The sequence below is a fragment of the Corvus hawaiiensis genome, chromosome 8, assembly GCF_020740725.1.
Source record: "Corvus hawaiiensis isolate bCorHaw1 chromosome 8, bCorHaw1.pri.cur, whole genome shotgun sequence".
Taxonomy (NCBI): Eukaryota; Metazoa; Chordata; class Aves; order Passeriformes; family Corvidae; genus Corvus; species Corvus hawaiiensis.
This window is the reverse complement of record NC_063220.1, coordinates 31,690,326-31,714,741: the sequence shown is the minus strand read 5'-3', so window position 1 is coordinate 31,714,741 and position 24,416 is coordinate 31,690,326. Positions and strand designations below refer to the sequence as shown.

General features: G+C 40.3%; 1 protein-coding gene and 1 long non-coding RNA gene across 2 annotated transcripts in view; both read right to left on the bottom strand.

Moving 5' to 3' along the window:
- The window catches only part of REEP3 (receptor accessory protein 3), a 40,052-nt gene extending 16,562 nt beyond the window's left edge, over window positions 1-23,490 (bottom strand). The window contains exons 1-3 of the mRNA XM_048311371.1: window positions 23,398-23,490; window positions 4,364-4,436; window positions 127-203 (exon numbers count right to left, since the gene is read on the bottom strand). Coding sequence (XP_048167328.1) covers window positions 127-203; window positions 4,364-4,436; window positions 23,398-23,429 — 182 coding nt within the window. The 5' untranslated portion in view covers window positions 23,430-23,490. The remainder of the gene's footprint in view (window positions 1-126; window positions 204-4,363; window positions 4,437-23,397) is intronic.
- Window positions 19,613-22,640, bottom strand: LOC125329426. The gene is made up of 3 exons (XR_007205145.1): window positions 20,506-22,640; window positions 19,845-19,939; window positions 19,613-19,716 (listed from the first exon to the last, which is right to left on the bottom strand). It is a non-coding gene; the product is annotated as an uncharacterized LOC125329426 (long non-coding RNA).
- Window positions 23,491-24,416: the final 926 nt, after the last annotated feature.

Sequence of the window (24,416 nt, the reverse complement as noted above, 5' to 3'; positions counted from 1 at the left end):
CCAAGCACCAAGATCTTTTCCTGTAAAAAGGGCTATCAATGAGCACAACTTCCTTATACAAAAGAAATCATTACAAATCAAAACATATATAGTTTCCTCTAGAGTTCATAAAAAGCAAGCTCTTACCAAGAGACTGTTAGGTCAGTTATCGTTTCAGTAACTGTATAAAGAGCAAACACAATCCAATACATCATCCAGCGAACCTGAAAATTAAAACACCATCTCCAGTAAGAGTTTTGATTTCACCTTTACACATAATACAAGCTATACAGTGTATACTATTCAGAGTTGTCAAAGCAAGACATTCAACAGTATCTCAGTCTTCATAAACCAGGTTTCAGGTGAAATGATGTGAAGGTCCTGAAAGAATTCTGTTCATAAGTAGAACTGGTGGCAGCTGCAACAAGCTAAGTGAAACGGCTGGGTCACCAGGGTCACAATCTCACCTAGGCTGGTTTCACAGATTCGACTCTGTATCTACAAAGCTTTAGTGATATGAAAAATAAACAGTGCAAAGAGTTGGTAGATTATCTTAAGTATGCAGAGCAACTCCCACCATAACACTAAAGGCTATTTCATTCTCTTCCACACTCAACCGTATGTTCATACCACACACTTGAAAATCAGCATTAGTGAAGCAGCCCTTGCTTTCATTTCACAGTATGTTATTCAGCTTTACATTGCCATTAAGTTCCATGTGTGTGATTAATGGTATGGTATTAACACTGAGGCAAGGCAACAAAAAAAGCATTTTCAAGGAGATTTTATTTCTGTTTACATGCCAAGAACTACAAAATTCTCGTTAATAAAAAAGCTCACATATTAATGCTTCAAGGGTTTACAGGTATATACTTTTTTTGTTTAAGGTTTACACTATATATCATTGCTATGAAATCAGACAATGCTCTTAAAATAGTATAGTTCATTTTATAACAGTCAATGGACTCACTCATTTTTCTTCAGCATTTGTTCAAATTTTGTTGCCCAAGCTGATTACATCTTTCAGAATAAATACTACAGAAATAGTTCCATGCACTTGTCTTCCCTAAGATATCAGCTGCCAAATGCAATGTATTTCCAAAATGGAAACCACCACTGGTTATTTGTACAAACTGAACATCCACATGTTCTTTAAATTCCAATGCTCTCTATGCTAGGAAAAAAAAACCCAAAACCTGCAACAACACAAAATCATTTAAAACAAAAAACTCAAAACCCAAAAAACCAAACCACCAAAGAATAGAACAAAACCACCACAATTGTTAGAGACTAGTTTGAGCTAAATTCATGGTACTCTTTCAAAGGAGAGAATATATATATACGCCTTCCCACAGAGGATGTGGCTCAGATTTAATCTTCACTTTTAAAACAATCTTTTTTTGAAGTGGACTTAAATAACTACTCAAAACCTAATGATACACTGCTGCCTAATTCATGGATGTGCATTATAGTTTAAAACCACTTCCTCTGTCAGAACCTGAGTCCCATTTATCTTAAATGCTTCTCTGTGTTTCAGTTTGAAAAGAAACTCAGTCATGTGATAACATTCTTCACTTCAGTCTCTCAGAGGATTTAGATATCTCAGGGTTGAATAAACTAAGACAAACGTACACAACAGCTGAAGTCATTGCTGACAGGCCATGTGATATTTAGACTGGTGACCCTTCCATGAACCAGAGTCAACACCTGAATGAAAACAAAATTAAATACAACCTTGCCCCATCAACTTAAGCATAATGCAATGCAATTTTTAAGATGCCATGCAAGACTGTATTTTTTTCCCCCCAATATAATTTATCCAGGCTATTCTTTCTTTAATCAATATCTATTTATCCAGTTAAGAACAGCAGTGGAAGTGTTCTCCTGGGCTGCTAGGAGCAGTAAAAAACGCCCTGCAGAAGGGCACATGAGAGCTACCAGGAGTCCTGCTGAGGTCTGGGCAAAGATTCTATAAAACACAAATCATATTCTAGTACAGCTAATGCAGTAGGTACCACAAGTATCCTTGACAAATGAACCTGAGTGACTTAGAAGGGTTTTCATACCAGAAAAAAGGGCATGAAAAATTGAAGGTCAGATTTTGCACTACTCAGAACACCATCATCTACTTTAAGTAATAGAAGCTTCAGTTGAGTTTTACTTTTCATGTTAGAAGAGTGATTACAGATTTGTTTTGTTGAGGGTTTTTTTTCCTAGCATCCAAGTGTTAAGCTCATCTTTGTTGGCTCTAGCTGAAGCACATTCTTTCAAGTCAGGATTTTGAAGCCAAGATTTGAAAAGGCTGGTCTGTTCAGACTTCTAAGCTACATTTCAGATGCTTATTTCAAGTGCTTTGGTGCAATACAGTGAAAAAACTTCTCAAATATCTCAGTCAACTCCATTAAACCAGGGTAATTACAAGAACAAATAAATCTCCTCAAAGGCACAGATTCTAATTTTTAGCATTGAAGTCCATAAGTCTTTTAAATTACCACAATCAGCACAACACTTTTTTTCCCCCAGAAATAATCTTTGAACAATTTGCTGCATCATGACCTACACAACAAGTCAAGATGTCTGTTCTTTTGTTTGGTTGGTTTTTAGTGGTGGAAGCAGTGGCTGAGTAAAATATTTTACTGTTACAAAGCTCTTATCAATTCCACAACAAACACAGATGACTCCTGAGCCACACAAAACCCTGGAAAGGAAGTTGTGCTTGGGCCATAACGTGACTGGCAGCAGACCTGTGCCATTTGGAAAGCTGCATTTAAGTCTAAACCCTTTACTGTGAAAGAAAAGGACCCAGCTGGGAAAATGACAGCCATAGATCATCCCTAAGACCTATCTGGACAGTCAACCCAACCAGTAATGGAGTGGTAATTCACTGATGATTCACTGTCATTCCCTGCTAATGAAAAAGTCACTGTGATGGGTCTTATTCATCTTGGCCCCATGAATATTTTGGATGTGACTGCCAGTTCTGGGACTGCTCAAAGACCACAGGTTCACACTAAAAGAGCTGGAAAAACAAAACTCCAGGCCCTACTAGCAGGGGTCCTGTGTAAGGATGCCCAAGAAAGAGAGCTAAGTCATGGCTAACTGGACACCTGAGGTGACCAAAGTATCCCAGCATTCTAAAATATTACTTCTCTTTTTCTACAAAACATAGTGCAAGAGGCAATGGTAGCCTCAAAGCACTTTCCTTTATTTTGGTTGGAAACTGCTATCCCCTTCTTAGCTTATGGATCCCTTTTGAAGAAGCAGGGAGGAAAAGCAGATTATAAACTCCTTGCATTATAGACTTTCCTGACAGAGTAATATGAGCATGAGACAGAGAAAATTCTCCTCTTAGTTTTGATTTTTTTTTTCTCCCATAAGCTTAGCTCTTGTACACAGAAATGAGAAGAAGTACAAATATGATGTCCACTTTGGGGCCTTGATAGAGTGATCAGACTGAATTAAGACATTCAAGAGGAGGAAACAACAGCTACCACATTCTACAACTACAACCAAGTACAAAGTAGAGACATCACACATCAGACAGCAGCCTTAGGTCACAGCTATGGCTGCCGAGTTAGAGTAACTGACAGCCCTGACCCCACCCTGAGTCAGGCAGCCAAGTAAAAGACAAGACTCAGGACAGGTTAGTTGCTGAAATCAAGTCAGGCTGTCTCTTAAAACAGGGAAGTAATTCAGTGACTGAAGCTCCTTGTGACTGCAACTGGGTAACATTCTTGTAATTATCATCATTGCTCACACTGACAAGTAAATAATTTAATAGCTTAACTCAAACTGCAGTAACTATAGCTGTGTTTTTCTCCATCTTTCTCTTCTGTCTGTTCTGCTTCTTTCTCCACACCACCTTAACCAAATCTTTTCCTTCTCTGGTTACATTTTCTCTCCTCTTTGAGGAACAACAGATTAACAAGAACTACCCTTTTCTTAGGTAGATTTTTGAGTCTCCCGTTGAGCTCATACAATGACATTAAGCTGCTGCTGCTGCTCTTCTAGTGGTCACTGAGAATCAGTTTGTCAGTACTTATACTTGAGATGTTGGCAGAATTAGGAAACTTTCATTCTATCCGCTGCCCAAAAGTGCATTATTTCTTGTACTTTGCTGAAATAGATCCAAGACTTTAAGGTTTATGTTAAAAATACTCTTTAAAAAAAGAGCGTGTTGAAGATGTTTCAGCATAAAACTATGAAAAGTCTGAGATACCTTAACCCTCCAAACAAAATCATAGGATTACCACTAAGTTCACACAAGTGTTGTATCTAGCAGTAAGACAGTCAAAGCTTTCATATGATTTATTGTATAATGAAAATGTCACAGATCTATGTCAGCAGAGGCATGCAATTAAACAATTAAAATAATAAGACTTACATATTCCTTCACGTTTTTTGTCTTCACAGCTTTGTACGAGTAATACGCAGGATACAGCATCCCAAACACCAGCCTATTGGAAAACAGAAAAAGCCTTCAGGATCTGTTACATTGTATATGACAAAACGGTGACAACACCTCATTACAACAATGCAGCCAACTTAATATAAAAAAATCCTGTTCTCTAGCATTAAAAAAAAAGAAAACCAACCAACCAAAAAAACCCCACCAGTATTATGTGTTCCTTGGAGGGAGTTTCATGATAGGCAAAACTAGAACAATATGAACAGAAAAGGGTGTATGCCCTAAAGACAACAAACTGTTTCGTAAAGCTGCTTCTAATAGACAATGTAAAACCAGTTGTTGTTCTGGTTCATTTACAAGTAAAACCAGTCCTGCAGCCTTGTCCACACCAGAAGTTTGTTTCCTGGCAGTGCTATCACAGTTGAAGAACCTCTGAAACTATCAGTAGTTAATCACAATCATCTACTTTTATCAGATTACCAGAAGATTATTTCCAAAAGAATTTTAAGACAATACTGTGACTTACAAAATTTCATGTCCTTTTGCTAGAACTCTGCAACAGCAGCATTTAGAAATGGAGGCAAAGTGGGAATTAATCCACTTTTGCTCAGACAGCCAATTGCTGCTGAAATTCATCAAAAGCAAGGTGCAATTCATCAAGAGCAGGGTGAGGGCGTGCCAAGCAATCCATGCTGAGAGCACGGTCAGAACAAAGATCTGCTCTTACTCAACTTTGTTCCAACCAGCACTTTCTAGTAAGAGTCTTGGCCAAAGACTAGAACAGTCCTTTATGAGAAATGGAACAGCAGTAGTTACCATCTCCTTGATAAATGCAAGAGCTCCATATTTCTATTTCACCACCTTGTTACACTTTGTAAAGTCAAGCAAATTGCCTGCCCTTAAGTTCCATCTGACTTAAAGCAACCATTAGCGAAAAGTCCAGCTACACACCTGCAGCATCACTTACAACTTGCTCTAGGTGGTTACATGGGAGAAATTTACACATGTAGGGATATCCAGAGATCCTTTAAGTTCAGAACTTGTAAGTAATTTAACATCTGATAGTTAGGCAAAGGAAGATGCATCATATGTTTTGGTTTTGTTTTTTCTTTTTTTAAAAAAAGTCCACCTGGGACAGACTTGGCATATAAGATTTTAATTCAAATGAATTTACCAGAGTAAATAACTGAAATTTCATGTTTTATTGTTGTCTCAAGTAGCTTTAAGTAAGTAGTTCTACCTACACAGCCACTGCAGAAGACTGCATGATACTACCACAGAACTCTCCTAGTATACAAGACAACAATGTAAGTTTGGATTCAATCAGTTGAATTACACGATCTTCCATACCACTCTGGTATGTGGGCAGAAGTCTTCTGCTTGGTAGGAAGCCAATTTAGAGTACTAAAGTCATCCCCAACAGTTAACGTACAGTACATAAGTGGGGGGAAAATTGAATTTCTAACAGCAAAAATTAAATACTTTCTTCAACATCAGACACCATACAGAGAATGTTTCTCCACCTTTAGTGCCCACAGTTAGCCCTGGAAGGAAGCATCTTGCAGGGGGATACTGGCAAAGGTTCTAAAAGTTAAGCTGTAAATGTTTCAAGTCAGAAAGAGGTTGATAAAATTATGGAAGCATAATTGCAGAACCCTTCATGTTTGGAAGGGTCTTGTGAAGTCATCTAGTCCAACCTCCTGCTTAAATCAAAGTCAACATCAGATTTGGACCAGATTTCTTAATGTTTCAGCCAGTCAGGTAGGTCCTGGAGGCTTCCAAAGCGATTCCACAGCCTCTCTGGGCAATCTGTTCCAATGATTAATGAACCTCTTAGTGCAAAGGTTTAGTTATATTCAGTCAGAACCAAAAGTTTATGACTTATCTCTCTTGACTGAGTAGCAGAACAAGAGAAGGGGTCTGGCTCTCATAACCACCAAAAAGTTACATGAGATTGCTACCAATTCTCCTCAAAGTCTTCTCTTTTATGGCTGAACGAGCCCAGTTCATTCAGGCACTCATCACAAGTCATGTGCTGTAATCACCTTGATGGCCTGGGCTGAACTTTTATATATTTGATTGTGCCCAACTTTGGGCTTCTTAGTACAAGAAAGATGTTAATTTATTTGAAAATCTCACATCTGTATTGCCATCCTCTTTTATACATAATTTCCTCTTAATTTAAAAATTACAAAACTCAAAGAAAATCCTCAAACACTGATGCCTGTATTTTCTTAAACAGCAAAGGCAGCTCTAAGATAAATAATGGGTTTTAATACAGAACAATTAAAAAGTTACTACTTGATTATAAGTTAAGAGTCAAAGCTAGTTAATCATGTATAGCTGTTTCACCAAACAAGGCAAGATTTGAACAAAGCTTCTGGGCTTCATGTGCAATCCTGCATTGGACCCTCACTCATCCAACAGAGTTGTTAACAGCTGATAGTACAGAGGAGCCAAAGGGCACTTCAAGCACGTCTCCACAAAATCAGATCCCTCTGGAGTGGGAAGAGATGGTCACTGCAGAGCACTCAAACCAGTATTGATATGGAAAAGCATAACAGGTGCACCATAGTGGCACTTTCACAGCTGGATCTAAGTGTTCAGCATTCCACAGTTCATGCTACACTGGAAGTAACAGGAGATGGTCCTGGAGCTCTTTAATATGGATAGGCTAGCTGCTGCTCCACTGGAGCAAAGCTTACCTACACTTCCGATGTTGAAAGGCCTTTTGACAGTCTAGACTACCTGAATTCCAGCTCACCATACTAATCTGTAGAAGCCTATCCAGATACAGCTCTGCTGCAATCCACTGACCTTTTATCCTAAGGCCAAGAAAAGCAACAGTAAAAAAGCCTCGTTGAATGGTTTTACTCCCAGCTATGAGAAAAGCCCAGCAACACAAGCTAAAAATCTCACTTCACCCAAATAACATGAGATCCAGAAACAGAAGGAATAGGAGACCAAAGACCTTTCATTTTGTTGAAATTCTATAGACAACAGCTCTTCCTTCAATTTTTGTCCCTGTGGAAAATCCTGTTCAGTAACACACCAGCTCTAATGTCTCTCACCTTCCCTTGTTCTGGCTGAAATTATAACCATTAAGTATCGGAGATAAGAAAAGCCTTGTTAATCCTTTAACCCATAAAACAGACTTTATAAGGGTGGAAATTATCAGTTCAAAGAGAAGATACAGAAGAGGTTCCTGAACACCACAACCACCACCAACTGTCTGACATGCAAAATTATATGCCACCAGTTACTGGTCATCTATGCACCTCTCCCTAATTCTAAAAATACCACTCCAAAGTTATTTAAATAACTATTAGTAGTCTGGCCATGTAAGTGTCTTGCAATTAAGAATATGAAAGGGAAAACAGTTTTGAGTCTTTCACTTTACAGATTTTTCAGCTACACTTTTCCACTCTACTGTCAAGTAGCATCACTTCTATAAAGAAAAAAACCCCAACATTTTAAAATTTAAACAGCAGTTTATCCTCTGAACCATCCTCAAACTGCTATAAACATGAACTGGGACAAAACAGAATTTTGAGAACACTTCTTCAGAAACAACTAATCTTCAACCAGAAAGCTTATTACAGCAACAGTAAGGCAATCATAAAGCTAAAGATGACCTCAAGTTAAATGAGAACACTAGCACAAGACAAACACAAAGGTAGCTAGTTTTTCCCATTTAGAAAAATCTTTGAGTTATTCAATACTAGTCAAATCAGGAGTTAGAAAGATACCTATTTTTGTAACCATTTTTTCTTTTAAAGAATTTTTCTAGAAATCACTTTAAAGCTACAGGGTGGAGAGTGGTTAACACCACAATATATCATTATTATCTTATTCTATAATATTGTTATTATTATATTATATACACTTCAATATATTATTAGTGTTCAATACTGCTGTAAAATGGAAGTGTTAGAAAAACTTTTGCTTGTTCACTAAAAGTGGGTAGATAGGATTAAAACAAAACATCAGCATATTTAGTCAGTAATAATAGGAACTAGCACTGTGAAGTTTTTATCTCCTTACAGCCAGAGCTGACACTGAAAGTGTGGCATGATGCTGCTGCCAACTCTGGCACCACTATCTTCTCCACACAGGCAAAGTCCTCTAACCTTAGTTAAAGCTACCAGACAATTTTACAGTACAAAAGCCAGCTTGTCAACAGTGAGTAGCTGAAGGCCAGCAAGTACACTTTTACCCTCAATCTATGCATGATAGATCAGTATACTGGCAAAAGAGAGAACACTGCAGCTGACTGAGGCAGAAACACCTAGAACAGGAGCAGCAGGGAGCCTGACAGATGGCTACAAAAGCCCCACATGTTCCAGTCCTTTTCCTCTTTGGATCTGTACCTCAAAAAAGCTCAAAGCTGTCAGCAACACCTACTGCTACACATTATGAGCACATCCATCCTCTGTTATTTCTACAATAACTGTACAACTACTTTAAGGATGTTCCCAATTATTCTATAGCTTTTCAAATTTAAAAGCTCAAGTGTTTTTTTAAAAGTGTAGTTTGTATTTCACAGTAGATATCAGCACACTGCACGAGTATAGCAGACAAAAATAAAGGCAGCTCCCACAGATGGAAACAGATTTCAGCCAAGTGTGAAGTCATTTACTTGATATTACTAGTAGATATATGGATAATCCTGCTTACCAATGTAATTTCACTGCCAGTTGTTAGCCCAGCTATTTCAGGTTCTCAGCTGGACTCAACACTGTAGCATTCCATTTTTGGTACAGCCACCTCCTCTACAAACATTTTGCTCATGTAAAGAGAAACGTTTCTCAAATATATTAGGAGATTAAAATAAAAACACAAAGAAAAAAGTATCAAAGAGCCTTTAAATCTGGATAAAACAACGTATTTCTGTATCCATATAGCTGTATTTTAAAAAACCCCAACCTACTGCATGCATTATCCCATAATCTATGGTTTTACAATTTTAATAGCTTTAAAATGAATAATTGTTTGAAAGGCTCATTTATGAAGCAAAGCAACTGAGTTTGCATCTGACTGATAACTGAAAGATCAGTCACCTGAACACACATTGCTCTGGCACTGAGCATATTTGACCTGGATAGTAAGCAACTCTAAAGCCACAGTTTCAAAAAAATATTAAAAATTAAAGAAACCAAGACACAAATAAAAGCAACTTTGTCACTCAAAAGTACTACTTGCATCCAGACTCCGCAAACACTAAGGCATTAACATTAACAACAGTGCATTTAAGGGTTCAGTCTGTTCACATTGCCAAAGTATTGCCCAAAGCATGGACTAGTGTTCGGCGCTTATTTCTTTTGTTCCTCTGAAACGCAAAAAAGGAAATGTTCTGTGTCCCTTACCTAACAGTTAAAGCAATCCAGGAAGCTCTTTGAGTATGAGATGCTTTGGAGACAACGCCATTCACTAAATATTCCCTTCCCTTAACAAACTTTGTAACAGAGATGACACCCATTTGTCCACTCATTTAAAGGCTGAGGATCTCCACAGACTGATACAGAGCCAGACACTCTGTGCATCTACAGTAGGAATATGTACCTACACCCTTGAGTGGCAGGCTGGAGAATAAAAGAATCCTCCATGCCTCCACAAAAACATGGAACTGAATATAAAGGCCTGATATAGTGCCTTGCTTTGCTGACCATGCCCAGATCCCCTTGTCAATACTAAGTCTTTCCCAATTATGTTAGGAGCAGCTTCCATCCCTGTCATAAACAAACACAAGTTTTTTCTAAGAGCTGGTCAGACAACATGGAAATACCAGAAGTAATGTAGGTAACCCCGTACTACCTATGCAGAAATTAGGTCTGGTGGTGGTAATACCATTTTGCTTCTAGATGAACTATAATTACTATTCCACATATGGTTAGCAAGTTTAGCCTAAGCAAGATTTCATTTGAAGGGAAGTTTGCTAATGAAAACTAAATAGCAGAATAAAATCTAAAGAACAATGCTTGAATCTTTGGCTGGCTGTTCCTGGCTGTAAAAAAAGCAAATAGAGCCATATGCCTTAACAATGTACCCACTGGGATTTCAGTCAGCACACACTGCAAAAGCAGAAGCATTTTTGTTTAGACTATCTACTGCCCATATACTTCCAAGCCACTCCCATCAAAGATCAGCAGTTTGGATTTTTTCCTCTTTTTTTTGGCTACCAAGTGTTAAGGCTACAGTTACAGAGTAAGTTCTAGCTGCTGTGCACCTCTGTGGTACCCTCAAGCTCAAAATAAGGCATAAGGAATATCTGGAAGAATCCTGTTCAGGGGAAAAAAGCCAAAAACCCTGCATGTGGTGGGTTGACCCAGGCCGGACACCAGGTGCCCACCAAAGCCACTCTATCACTCCCCTCCTCAGCTGGGCAGGGGAGAGAAAAAACAACAAAAAGCTCAAAGGCTGTGGGGAGAGATAAGGACAGAGATCACTCACCATTTACTGTCAAGGGCAATTACCAACTCGGCTTGGGTAATTTGATTGGTAATCTATTACCAATCAAACCAGAGTAGGATAATGAGAAGACTAAAACCTTGACACACAAACCCAATACACTGCCAAAAAAGCAAGACCCTCAAGTCATGCTTGACCCCTACCCCTGAGTGTTACAGCTGGGTAGTAATTTCTAGACTAAGCCAGCTACCAGCTGTGTTTTCACATGTTCAGACAAAAAAAAGCTCACCCTAGCATTTTTGTCCTGAATGTTTTTGAAAAGCACTACACTAAACAAAGACCTTCCGTCCAGCACCTGACAGAATTTAGTTCCATTTTGCTATTCAGATACACAATACTAACCACACAACCTACAGTAAAAGGCTACATATTCAAGTAATCACAAAAACTACACTTTGACCAAAATGCTAGTCTGTTACAGGGACAGGGGAGCATGAGAATCAGCTCCTGAAGCCCACACGAAATGGTATCCTACTTTTTCTTCCAACCCCCCTGCCTTGGGCAAGGAACTGGGAAAATAATGTAAATCCTATTAAAAGAATATGTCTGCTAACAGTAGCAAACTTAAAGTTCAGCAACTCCTTTAGCAGATTACAGTTACCAAAATGCAGGAATGCAATCAGAAACAGGTCTGTTAAAATCTTCATAGCATTCTTATGACGAGAATATCCCCAAAAGCCAGAGGAAAAAAATGTCTTAACAGTTAAAGAATATACCCAGAAGCACTGACACATCTGAATAAAGCACATTCTTGAACAGAGCAAGGCAACTATTAACTTTCCAGCTTAGAAAGCTGGAATTCTCCAAAGCAACTGCCAGATTCTTCCAAAGCACAGCATAACCAATACTAAAATGCAATTACTTAAACAGTCAGAAACCACCTTAGAATTTTAAGAGGAAAAGTGACATCCCCACTGATTCCTCTAAAGCGTGGGACTTTTCCATGCCAGGAACACTTATTTAATGGGTTGCAAGTATAATAATTGCAAGCAGCCTGATAGGAGACAATTAAGCCTTTCTTCCAATGCAGACCTCCAGGCTCTGTTATCCACCTGTGTTTATGGACTAATTATTGATCTACCCCAAATTAGGGAACCTGTTTCCAGATAACTTTTCAAGTTGTCTTGATATGGAAACATCCCTGCCTGAACCTTGAAAGAAGTCTAAAAAGAGCACAACAAAAAAAATTACAAAAACTTCTCTTCTATAAGGGATATTCTGCACTGGAATCTATGTCCAAGTGCTGATGTACTTACGGGCTCTACCAGCCCTCTCTCAGGGGCCTGTGGCAGTCTGGAACAAGAGACTGCTAAAAAACAACTCCCGAAGCAAAATCCAGGCTACCCTCTAATGAGTCAGCCTGGAAATTCTTCCACATGGTCAAGCTGCATCAGGGCTCTAACACAGTTTTCTCCCAGTCACTCTTCTCATGAGTTGACAGGGCATTACTGGTACACAAAACCTGTGAATCAACTCACCTCCTGCTCACATATAGATCCAGTACAGTGCAGAAGTACTTGGGGAAAAGCTATTTGCATATAATTCTAACTCAAAGAATCTATGCCTGTGCCTGGAGACAGTGCCCAAAACTTGTGTCCACAACTGAGCAATTTTTCTTGTGCTGCTGGATAGCCTAGGCATAAGGGCTTTAACAGAAGGGCATAATTCTGGAGAAACCATCACCATATCATTAAAAAAAACCAAAACAAAACAAAAACAAAAAAATCAAAAGCCCCACCAGCCAACAAATCCTGTTCAAAACATAGTCAAAAGGCCCAACAAACGCAGTTGTACAGAAAATTCCAAAAAGCTAGTACTGGAAGGCAAATAGAAATTGTTATAAAACTCTTAGTCACTTCTCTGCATGACTACCTATTCACCTCTTGCTTTTACGATACGTGTTTGACTCCTGCTGTAATAGCGTCCTGCCCATCCCTGTACTCCTTCCTGTTTACAGTCTTACAGAGCTCACCACATGTGCAGGGCAGTCAGGTGAGCTCCCACCTTACAAGCACTCACACCAAGGAAACAAAACCAGATCATCTGTAACACTTCCTCATGATAAAGAGCAAACATGGAATGCCTTCAACGCAGAACAGCACTTATTAGAAAACTTAAATCTTCCCCCTAGCTCCTACCTCAAACTTAATAGCAAATTTTCATCCCTGCTGGAGAAGTATTCATTTTCAAAGCTGCTCACACTTACTTAAATCTCAAGTAAGTTATTTTCCTTCAAATACCTGAAATCATCTCTGATTTCTCTGGTGCTACGACTGCTTACCACTGGAAGCAAAGTACTTGTGGCCCCACATTAGCCAGCTGTGGTATCAGGCAGGAGCACAACTGAACATTGAGAACTAGCCAACAACTAGGAACAACTGCAAGTACTTCTCAGACAGCTCTTAAGACAGCCTTGCACATGACTCTGTTCAAAGAAAAAGATGTGTCCTTGTACTGAACTGTGCTTTTCTTCTAATGATCTGCAAGGAGTGACAGTTGGATTAAAGATGTCAGAAGAAACAAATTGACTAACTTGCTATTTTTCATTTCTAAAAAAACATCAAACCAAGCCTGGTTTTCAGTAGATATCTTCTATTTTCATTTAGTATATGCATGAATAAGCTTATTTCATAAAGCGGTAAGCAAAACACAATTAAGGCCACAATTTTTTTAAGTTTAAAGATGAAAGCTGATACCTACATGCGTGTTCAAAGAAACTGTCACAAAGAGTTTACATAATAAAGGTAACTGACAGATGACAGAGAAACCCACTTATGAGCTTCCTTGCTTTGGAGAAAGTTCTTTACACTTACTACTCTTGGAGTTACTACAACCTACACATGCAGTTTTCACGAGCAACATGATCCTCTCCATTTAGGATACTTCTGAGAGCTCCTAAAAGACGTGCCTAATTTAATGCAGATGATGTGCTGAACAAGATTAACAGGAACATTACAGATCTAGAATGAGGTGTTTCATTTTGTTATGAGGTTTAAAGTTACATATGCACTTGTTAGTTTCTTGGCTTCCACAAATTCAAGTAAAAAACTACCAGTTCTCTTATTTATACTACTTACTGAGCTTTGTGCCTAGTGTCTTTGAAATTATGTTGGATGCTTCTACAAATTTTTAAGTCTTTCTTTCTGTGTAAGAACATGACGTCTTTCATACCTAGGATACTTAAGAAGAATCCAAAAGACACCTTAAAACACCTTCCATTGCAATCTAACTGGTATAGTGAAAAATTGTTCATTACAGTAACTTCAGCTAACTTGTGTCAAGTCAGCAGCCTTCTCAAAGAAACCTTCTCAGGTTTCTCAAAGGTTTCTCTGCTCTGTGCAGCAGTAAATTTTGAAACAAGGAAAGTTAAATGGATGTTTGGAGAGCCAAAGCTAGCATAAAGAAAACAAAGCAAAGACTTCTCTCCGTACTGACAAGTCCTGCACATTTTTAAACATATTTAACAGTCTTAAAGCTTTAGCTCCTGGAAGTCTCAGAGATCCCAGTCCTGGTCAAATGACCAGGTAATCAGATTTGCATACAAAGATGATATTTCATCCAGTACAAAATTGGAACAGGAGCAGCAATGCAGCATAGCTGAAGAGCAGCAATACTAATTAAGTGACAGAAGGTCTGCAGGTGATAGAAAACTGAAACAAACTCTGCCAAAAATATCTGAACACCACATCCCTAGAATAAAGGCCAAAAAAGCCCAACAGGATACATTCTCATTACAACAACTGTACTTAATGTTTAAAACTGCCTCACTCATTTAATGTATGCAAATCCCAAGGCAAGATAACTCAGTGTTTTAAGTGGCAGTAATCTCTTTCACTGCTGTAGGGGGAAAAAAAAAAAAAGGTTGTCTGAAAGGATACAAGGCCAGCTTTTTATTTATTATAGTTAATTTGGACATATTTACCCTGAGTTATATTACCTTCAATCAAACTATAGAAGTCACAATGAGAAGCCCATGTATAAACAGACTATAGACATCCAAGTCTCAACTGCAGGAGATGGGGAGAACTTCTTTCTATTAAAGTGTTCAAGCATATTTCCTCTATTGTCTCAGCAGCTGCCTAAGGAGAAAGTGTCCTGATGTACCCAGCACTTGAACTGCAGGTTCAGGAATCCAGTACTTTAATATTATTTTCAGTACTAGAGGAAACCCAGTTTATATTCTCTCAAGACTCTGAAGTCGTGCCTTTTCTCAAGTGTTCTTCAAATCTTGCTCAGCTTTGACAAGTGGCTTCAAAGCTAGCTACTGCACTGGAGTTCCCCTTCCAGGCTTGGCCATCACTTACAGCCTAGGCTCATTCCCTCTAACACCTCCAAATGCCATAGTCAAAAAACGGATTTCCACTTGGATTCTTACCTTTCCAACTTTGGTTTTCACCCTACATCAAGTCCACTAGAGACTTGAGCAAATTTCACAGGTTAAAATCCACAGTCATTGCTTGCTGCTCTAAGAGTATCTTCTGTATTTTTGGAGTATTAATCAACATCAAAATAACTGGCTATAGGAAACTAACATTTAAAATAGGGGCGGTCCCAACTAAAAATTGCTTCTGCTTATTCCAAGGGAAACCACATTTTATTTTTGAGCTGTCTGCTAGTATAAGGCAAACCACACTGCATGTAACCACACATTCATATGGGTTGCATTAAAAAAAAAAAGTGTCCACATTTCTATATGTCACACTGTGTGGCATATTAATCTGTCTGGGTGGCTCCAGAGAAAAAAGTGAAGTTCATAACCCAAAGGCTCAGAAAGGTCCTACTTAATCATTACACATTCTTGAACCCAAGAGTGTCATCACGGACCAGCCTCAATGTCTTGCCTCTCCCAAAAAACTGCTACAAAAATACCACAATCTGAGCAAAGTGGTAAGTGGAACCATATAACGCCAACTCTTGAAGTAAAAGTAATCATGTCTTATCTCTACTCCAGACAGCTGGTGGTTTTGCTTTTAATCATCCAAAGTCACTGACATTTTAATTTTTTGCCTTAAGGTCCATGATTTTCAAACAATTCTGTTAATCTTATAACCCAGAAATGTACTTCTGAAGCACCTTAAAGCATTCAAAAAAAAAAAAAAAACCCTCCATTGTACACAGGAAAAGGTTTCTGTGAACTTTGTATTTGGCAGATGCTGTTGAGGTAGCATCTGGACTTGTCATTCCCAAGTATATGTGTTTCCTCAATTATGCCTCATACTTAGGGAACTCTGTGAAGATTCTGCTAGACACCGAGTCAAGACTGACAAGCAGAATCTCTACCAGCCTTAGTCATGCAGTTTTATTAGTAAATAAACCTTATTGTCAAAAATACAATGCTAAAAGATACCCTGATTTCCTCCCTTTTGAACCCAAATCATTTATGGGTTTTTCTTTAGAGACCCATGCATTAATTAATTAGTTAGAGGGGTAGGTTTCCCTCCCAAAAACAAATAAAGCACACTATGCTGATTAACCAAAAAGAATTTTTTAAGAACTCTGTTAACACAAATATGTTTGACTGGTTTTATGTAAATGGGCTCAGAAACCATGAGATACAAACAACATGTGTGCCTTTTCAGAAATTTTATTTTCCAAATGCAAATGAAAGATAGTTTGCCCAATTCACATTATCCTCTTTATACAAATGTAAATTCCATTTTGTCTCAACCATTCAAGGGTAACTTTCAGGCAAGAAAAACTACCCCTCAAAGTTCTGTAAGTACAATAGTAAAACCAACACTGCTTACATTGCAACTACAGCAAAGTAATGACTGCCAAAGCAGTCATGTAAAACACATTTATGTTTCTGTGATTATATTGTCTTCCAAGTGAACCATAAGCTGTTCACTCCTGAAAATTTTGAATAGGTCAGCTTCTAAAGCAGCCTAATACTAAATACACTGCAACTGAGTAATCCTAGACATGCCTTTAGACATAAAGGAAATTATGTGTTCTAGAACAAAATCCTAATGGGGGAGAGGAAAAAAAAAAAAAAATATTAGCAGACGAAAGTGAGTAATAACAGCACAAAGCCAAATAATTAATTTTTGGGTTTTTTATATTAGTTTAAGGTAACATTACTGTATTGTAAAAACTAATCAGGGTATCTTTAAGCTAGTGACCATCTTCCTTACTCTCCCCTTTCTACAGTTTTGATCAATGAGTTACAAAAGAAGCAGGGTGGGGGGAGGAAATAACAAAACCAGACAGTGGTGGGAAGGCACAAGCACAAACTGTTTTCTGATTTTCCCCTTTGAGCACTGCAAGTTCCAACAGCTTTAACACAAAGAAGTACAGCATTATGTCAGACTTCTCGCATCAGGAAAAATTCTGCTTGGGAAATCCTTGCACTTAAAGCCAGGTTGCAGGCTTTTGAAATAAATTGCACCTAGTTTTCAACATCAAATGCAAGTTCCAACTGTCTTTGGGATGCATGAGCAATGCTCCAAAGATGATAAACACAGGGCAAACATTCATCTAGTTAAACCCACCTCCATGTTGATTCTTGCAGACTGCTATGAAACAACAGAAACAGAAGTAACACCTATTATTTTGCCAGTGATAAACTGAGCAGCAAAGTAACAGCAATGGCTGACAAAAAGCTCAATGCAGAGATAGCCTCTGTGGGGTGTTTTATTTCCCTCACGTCCAAAAGTATCTTGTCAGACTATTCTGTACCACTGAGGCCAGTCAAGCTTGAAGCCATACTGGTCAGCAAAAAACCTGCAATCACCTTTCCTACCTAGACTCTCCACACCTCATCTCATTTGTCCTGTAGTAAATTGTTACAATCTAGTCTGGCAGGTCTTAAAAAAGTGAGATTGACAACAGAGGGATCCTACTGTTGGCAGCTATAATATTTTCTTCTGTAAAATCCTAGTACTTTCACAGGCTTTGAAATTTTGGAATTTCAAAACCAGAATAAAAAAGACCAAAAAGCTTAGAGAAACCTCCCTTACACATGGAACAATGGAACAGAGGACTTTGCCAGACATGTTTTTACACACATTTTTAAGATAAATTCTTATCAAACATTAAAATTATTGAATCAAAGCAACATTTTTTTTATCATCAAAATTTGGCTCGGGATCTTCCTCAGCCTTACACAAGCATATCAGGAGCTGTCTCTACATACAAACTCAGGAAAGACAAGCTGTTCCGTCCAGGCTGCAGAAACGCTCAATAGCCTACAATGTGTTCGCTCAAAGCAGACATCGGTTTGTGGAACACACAAGAGTGGAGGTTGTTTGTTTTAATTAGAAACATCCTTTTGTGCCAGATCATGCAGTCCTTGGTATTTCTTTATCTATAATGCATGGGACGCAGATGTGAGTTTCAGCACGTTTTGTAACCCAGTACATGCCAAGACCATTAAGTAAGAACGTCAGACTCCACAGGACGCCTCTAGCCGTGCTCCATCTGTTTTGAACAAGGTTCAGTCCACCCGCCTGCCATAGGCTGGGCACACTGACCACGCATGCTCTGCACCTACACCATCCTGTAAACATGGGAGAGAAAAGAGCAGCTAAGCTACAGAGCAAATGTTGACTTAAGGCAAGGTGTGCCAGGCAGGCAGTAGGGACACTTCTTTCTTACAAGCTGTCATAGATAGTCATTTTGCATTGTACTAACTCAAGAGGTGTTACAAGCCACATATAAGTGAGCAGAAACTTCTCATTGTACATATTAGGATTGCCTCACTGAGAAGCTGAGCTATTGGAGAGAAGTGTTCTGATGATTTCATTGCTCAATTATGTAAATGATTTTAAACTCTCGTACAGACAGAACAATACACTTAATCCCTACACTTGCATATGCTTACAGATTTCAACCCATAAAATTGAATACACTTTTAAAAATCTGACACCTTGTTTAATTAGAACAGCTGCACTGTTATTACTGGAACTAGATTCACAAGAAGAAAGAATAAGCAGCAATGTGAAAGCAAAGAATGTAGTTTCAGAGTACACTATAACCAGGGTGGTCATACGCTAAAGCCTAAAATAATGCTGGTTTTGTCCTGCAACCTTTCATTCTCAACATAGCACTTACCTAGCAACTACACAACAGCAGTGTGAGCTGGTGCAGCTCATTGCAACTAACAAAAGATTAACATCTATCAATGCTGACTTTCATTCTAGTTGACAAAACAACCAGACTTACACAGTGGTTACAGAGTAACGTTTGGATCCTGTGGAAAGTGAATGATGAGAGGGTGATGGGCAGGATGGCCCCCCCGCTCCCAGCAGAAGGACAGTGAGATCTATTTAAGCATAGCATGAAATGCCAAGGATAACTGATACATGGTCACTGATTCATTCCAGTCCTGTGATGAGACAGACATTGCAGCACATCTCACTCACACAATGACAGCAACTCTCTTTTCCCCACAGGTGCGGCAGCAATTTATAGGCCTTTAAACTGAAAGAATACCGCCAGAAATTCAGCTGCAACCATTCTGCCAGAGAGCAGGCTACAAACAGTCAAAGAAACTCTCCCACAAATGGCCCTTCCAACTTGAAGATTAGGCTATTAAGCTTTAGCTATTCCTTCCACACAACACACGGTATTATTGTTACTTAATTCCATCTGAGGAGCTGTGAGTGCTTTAAGACATGTTTGACAGCACGTTGATTAGCAAACAAGAGGGTAAATATTTTTGTACTTTATGCTTTTAATTTAAAAAATTGTATTCCAAAAACAAGACACGATCTGGGTTACAGTCAAAGCATACACAGTTACATAAAACATCACCTACATGCTAAACCAGGGTATTCCTGACAACAATCCAATAAACACAGAAGCTCTGGCTTCAGCCACCCATTCTCAGATATGTAGTAATTCTAGGGGCAGCTGGACATCTGGAAATGTCAAACAACAACAGAAGCATTAAAAGTAGAGTAAGATAATGCCTTGGAAACTACTGTTAAAGAAACAGCTCCAATTTGTAAAGCAGCAAAGGCTGAGAGAGATTAATACTACTACCTACCTTCAGGTCACCTCCTGTGTCCCCAGACAGTCTTTGTCCAGCTTAACATATTTAGTTATAATCTAATATCAGAATCAAGGAGTATTTGCAAGGCTCTAAAATGGGGGTGGGGAAGACAGACATTATAAATACAAGCAAACAGAAAGCTACTAGTACCCAAGACAAAATACATCCTCCCGTGGAGCACTGCAACTCTCCCTTCCAACATTCATGGACGCTGACCAACTTAACTGGAAACAAACCATGTACTCAAACATGAAGGGAGAGAGTGTGTTGCAAAGCAACACAGATGGGGGAACTTTCATTTTTAAGTGAGGAGGGAAAAAAGTTAACAGATTACAGCAGACAGTCTGCTTTAACAGATTGCAAGAACAAAATGGCCATCTACTTTGTATTTAGGATGCTTCACATCTTTGCTTGGCACAAGAGGATGGTCTGATCTCATCCATACCAGGCTGTGACTGACAAGTACTCAGCATGTTTACTATTAAATACTGTCTCAGCAACTGATGTGTACACAATTGCTCAGACCTTACAAATGAGAAGAATGAGCAATCCAAGCAGACTAAGTCAGGCACAAGCTCTACTTGAAGTTAACAAGATGGGCAGTCACAAATTTAAAATTTTATTTCCACCATTAAAGACTAATGACAATATGTACCACTCTGAGAAGTTTCTGAGACTCTGAATGAAAGTTTTATCTTCTTGTTGGTTTTGTAACTGAATAGAAAAAAAAAAAAAAAAAGGAAAAACCCTGAAGTAAACATTCCAAAAACTGTTGCAACAGCCAGTGTATTTTAGAAATAATAACGACCTATACTTACTACAACAGCACCCAATTGACACTGAACTTGAAAATGAAAAGATGTTTTTAATTATGCACTTCAAGTCTTCTGCTTCTTGACGTAAGGACAACATGCATTTAGCACAAGGTATTTCACAAGTTTAGACGCTTAAGAATAATAGCATTGATAGAGCAAAGAGAAAAGATTTCATTAAAACAAAGTTTTGCTGAAGATTATTATGTGGAACAGTGAATTTGAACCACTCCCCATTTCCTGTGCATGACTCCTCAAGACAATTCACATGCAATTAAGAATTCAAATTCTCTATTAGCTCCATTCCCTAGTTCTTTAAAGCTTTAACCAACCTATTTTAGCAGAGTTAATGAATCCCAAATCGCAGTCTCAAACTGAATCAGAAGGCAGTTTGCTTGGGACCCACGTGTCAGGACAAGTCCACCACGTCAGAAGTCAGCAGAGGGCACTGTGACACACCTACAAATTAGTATTTTTCTGCTCTTTTGGCCCTGAAACATAGGAGGTCAGTCCGGAGTGGACAACAACCCTGCCATAGACAGAAAAACTGCTGCTCCTTCCCATCACCAGTCAAGATGACAGGTGTTCTTGATGGCTGCCCACACACAACAGGGCTGCAGGGGCCCGCTGTGGACATATGCACCAGGAGGTCACCATACCAGAACCAAAATGTTACATAAGAAAGAGCCCCAGGTCTTCACAGCTACACGGTGTTTAAAAATATGTTTCTTAGGGCATCTAAGGGAAAGAGAGTATACACCTTCCAAACTCCAAACACACAATCCAGAGACCCAAAGTCACTGAAATAGGTACATCTGAGAAGAGACCAGGAAGGAAAACAGATCAAAAAAGGAAGACAATGGTCTCTGAGAAAACAGGACGAGAAGGACATTCTCAAGGCCATTGAAGTTAAGACCTCTCATGTCACACCATATCTACTTCCATGCTACTTCTCACCTTCCGTTTCCACATGAATTTTGCTTTATTAGTGAAATTAAACAATAGTCTCAAAGCTGTCCAAGTTCTCATTGAACACTTTCACCTTCCCGGGAAATTGAACACTAGCAAACTTTTAAGTCCCACAGCTAGGAAACAAGGACACAAGAAGGTGGAAAGGATTTATAAATAATATTTAGGACTCCCTTTTTAGCAAAAATAATTAGGGCACACAGATGAGTGACCAATGGCAACCAGGAAACCAAACTACACAGAACTACATAGTACATTATCCTTTATTGCCTTTTGCAATAAATCTGTAGAGAACAGTAGCTGTTCTCTTCATTCCCTGTCCTCTTGGGTTAGGCTCATAGAAGACCTTATTCTTATGCAAATACAACCCATAGCAATTCAGGCAGAAAAAACCCAACTAACTTCACAAGAATTTGGTCATCAGAAATTAAGGTGCTGCTATTTCCCTTGAAACCAATACAGTCTAAGTAGTTAAAATAAGAATTCTTTGGTTGCTGCTCTTACATAACAAAGCAGAAACAGGTTGAACAACTCCATCTGATGTACAGAAAGCAAACGTATGCCTCTTGCCTCTAGCGCCGTGTGTTGCCCATGGGAAGACCACACTGACAAAGTGCACCAACAGCAATTCCTCCCACAGCCTCTCTTCAAACCTCTGTCCTCTTTTGCCAACTCTGGAACATGATGTTCTACTTTGCAAGTTGCAATTATGTGACAAGTCTCAGGGAGGGCAGGGAGGGGGAGAAGGACTGCTACTTATCTAGGTGACTGGACAGCAGCAGGAAAACGTACGTGGCAGTATGAGAAAACTTCCTGACAGTTTTCAGATGAAATTACACCAGACAGCTTAAGGGGGATATCTGTCACCAGCAAAACAGGAACATCCTACTATGCCCTGCTTTGGATCACACACTCCTGCTACATACTTTATGCTAATTCGGGTGTTTGTTGGACTGCTTTGTGAGCAGATTCACTTCATTTGCCTGGCAAAAACTCACACACAGCAAATCTCAGCTCAAGCGACCCAATAAGCACTGAGGGCCCCAGAGTCACAGTGCTACTCAGCAAGGAGCATGAGGAAGACTCTGCTGCCCAAATATTACTCAACCTGTATGATGGAATATTATTCAAATGAGCAAAATAACCCATCAGTTTCAGGAAGGAACAGTACAATGCCCACGAAAAAGGTCAGAGGCTGCACTGCAGCTTACTCTTTCTCAAACAGAACTTACACAGCATGTAACATAATGCTTCTCACCTGAGAAAGTTCGCCTATTTGGCTTTCAAAAACTCAAGTTTATGAAGCCCAGTACACAACAAAACTGCCAGTCTACCTCTTCAGCTGACAAACTATAGTCAGCACAGGCCCCCATCTCACACTAGCAAGCGTTCTTCTAGTCCCCTCAAGTCTGCCACAAGTTAAAAACGAAAAGTTACCAGATTTTGTAGGTTACTTTGGATCAATTTACAAGCAACGGTTGCAATTTGTGCGTGACAGGCACAAGCAGCCCGAGCTCGCTGGCTCCGCAGCCCCGGGAAACATGCACTTAGAGCAGGAGGCACACGAGCCCGGTGCAGGTTTTGGGGGAGCTTTTGGGGGCACAAGGACTCTCTGAGGCACGCAGACCCCCAAGGAGAGCGCAAGACACCCAGCTCGGGAGGCTGGAGGTAGGGGAAAAGGGGCGCCGCCTCCCTCCCGCCGCTCATCGGGACCACCCCCGCCCCGGGAAATAAGCCGCCTCCCGCAGCCCCAGCCCGGCACTCACACGACCGCTCGGGAGATCATCCAGGACACCATCGCGGCGGCGGCAGCGGCGCCTTCCCTCAGCCGGCCGGGCCGCAATGGCCGCGGCCCTGCCCCGCCCCGCCCGCCCCATTGGCTCGGGGGCTGCGCGCCTGCGCCGTGGGGCCGCGCGGGAGGGGCCGCGCACGGCGGGGCGGGAGCGGGCTGGGGGCTCTGTGGGGACCCCGGCGGGGCGCGAGGGGAGCGAGGCGGGGCGCGGGCACCCCGGCGTGTGTGAGGGGAGCGGCGTGGGCAGGCCTGGGGGAGCTGTCTCCTCCTGCTTCTTCACCCAGGACCTGTCTGCGCAACAGTGGCGTCGGTCCTAGACCCCCACACGGAGACAGCCTTTGCACAGCGCCCGGCAGAGAGAGGAACAGATAGAAGTCGTTAAGATTTGCAGTAAGGCACCTTTCTCCCCTTCTCACCTCCTCCATTTGAAACACAGTGACCAATTCTTGCAAGAAGAATGGTGGGTTGCTCACCCCTTACCTTGGTCTTTGCCCTGGGTTCCCCCTGTGCTCGCAATGCTGTAGAATGTTTGGTAAGCCAAAACATCCGTGTCACACGCTGAAGTCACCTCAGGTTGGCCTGCTGCCCCGGAGAGTGCTGAACCACTCGTGTGCTGGAGGGGTTAGATAAGAGTGCTGTGGGGACACCGGCTGGAGCCCTGCCTTCTGAGAAGAGTGTAGGGCCAGCCCGCTCCCTGCGCTCCTGCACCCCTCTGAAGCACTACGAGAAGGTGCTTCTCCTCCATCCTTGCTGACAAGCACTCAGACCTAAAGACTGTTTAAGGTCACGTCCTTAGGTGGGCCACACAGACTGCTACATGCAGTTAATCCAAAACTGCGGATGACCAGGAAGATAAACGTGCGATGATTAGTGCTTGTCTGCCTTGTTACTTTTGTTTCATCCCCTACACATCTTGTTACCAGCTGCTGCTCAAAGCAGGACAGCAAACAGGACAGTCCACGGCATAACCCAGTCCAGGTACTCTTGCCAAGG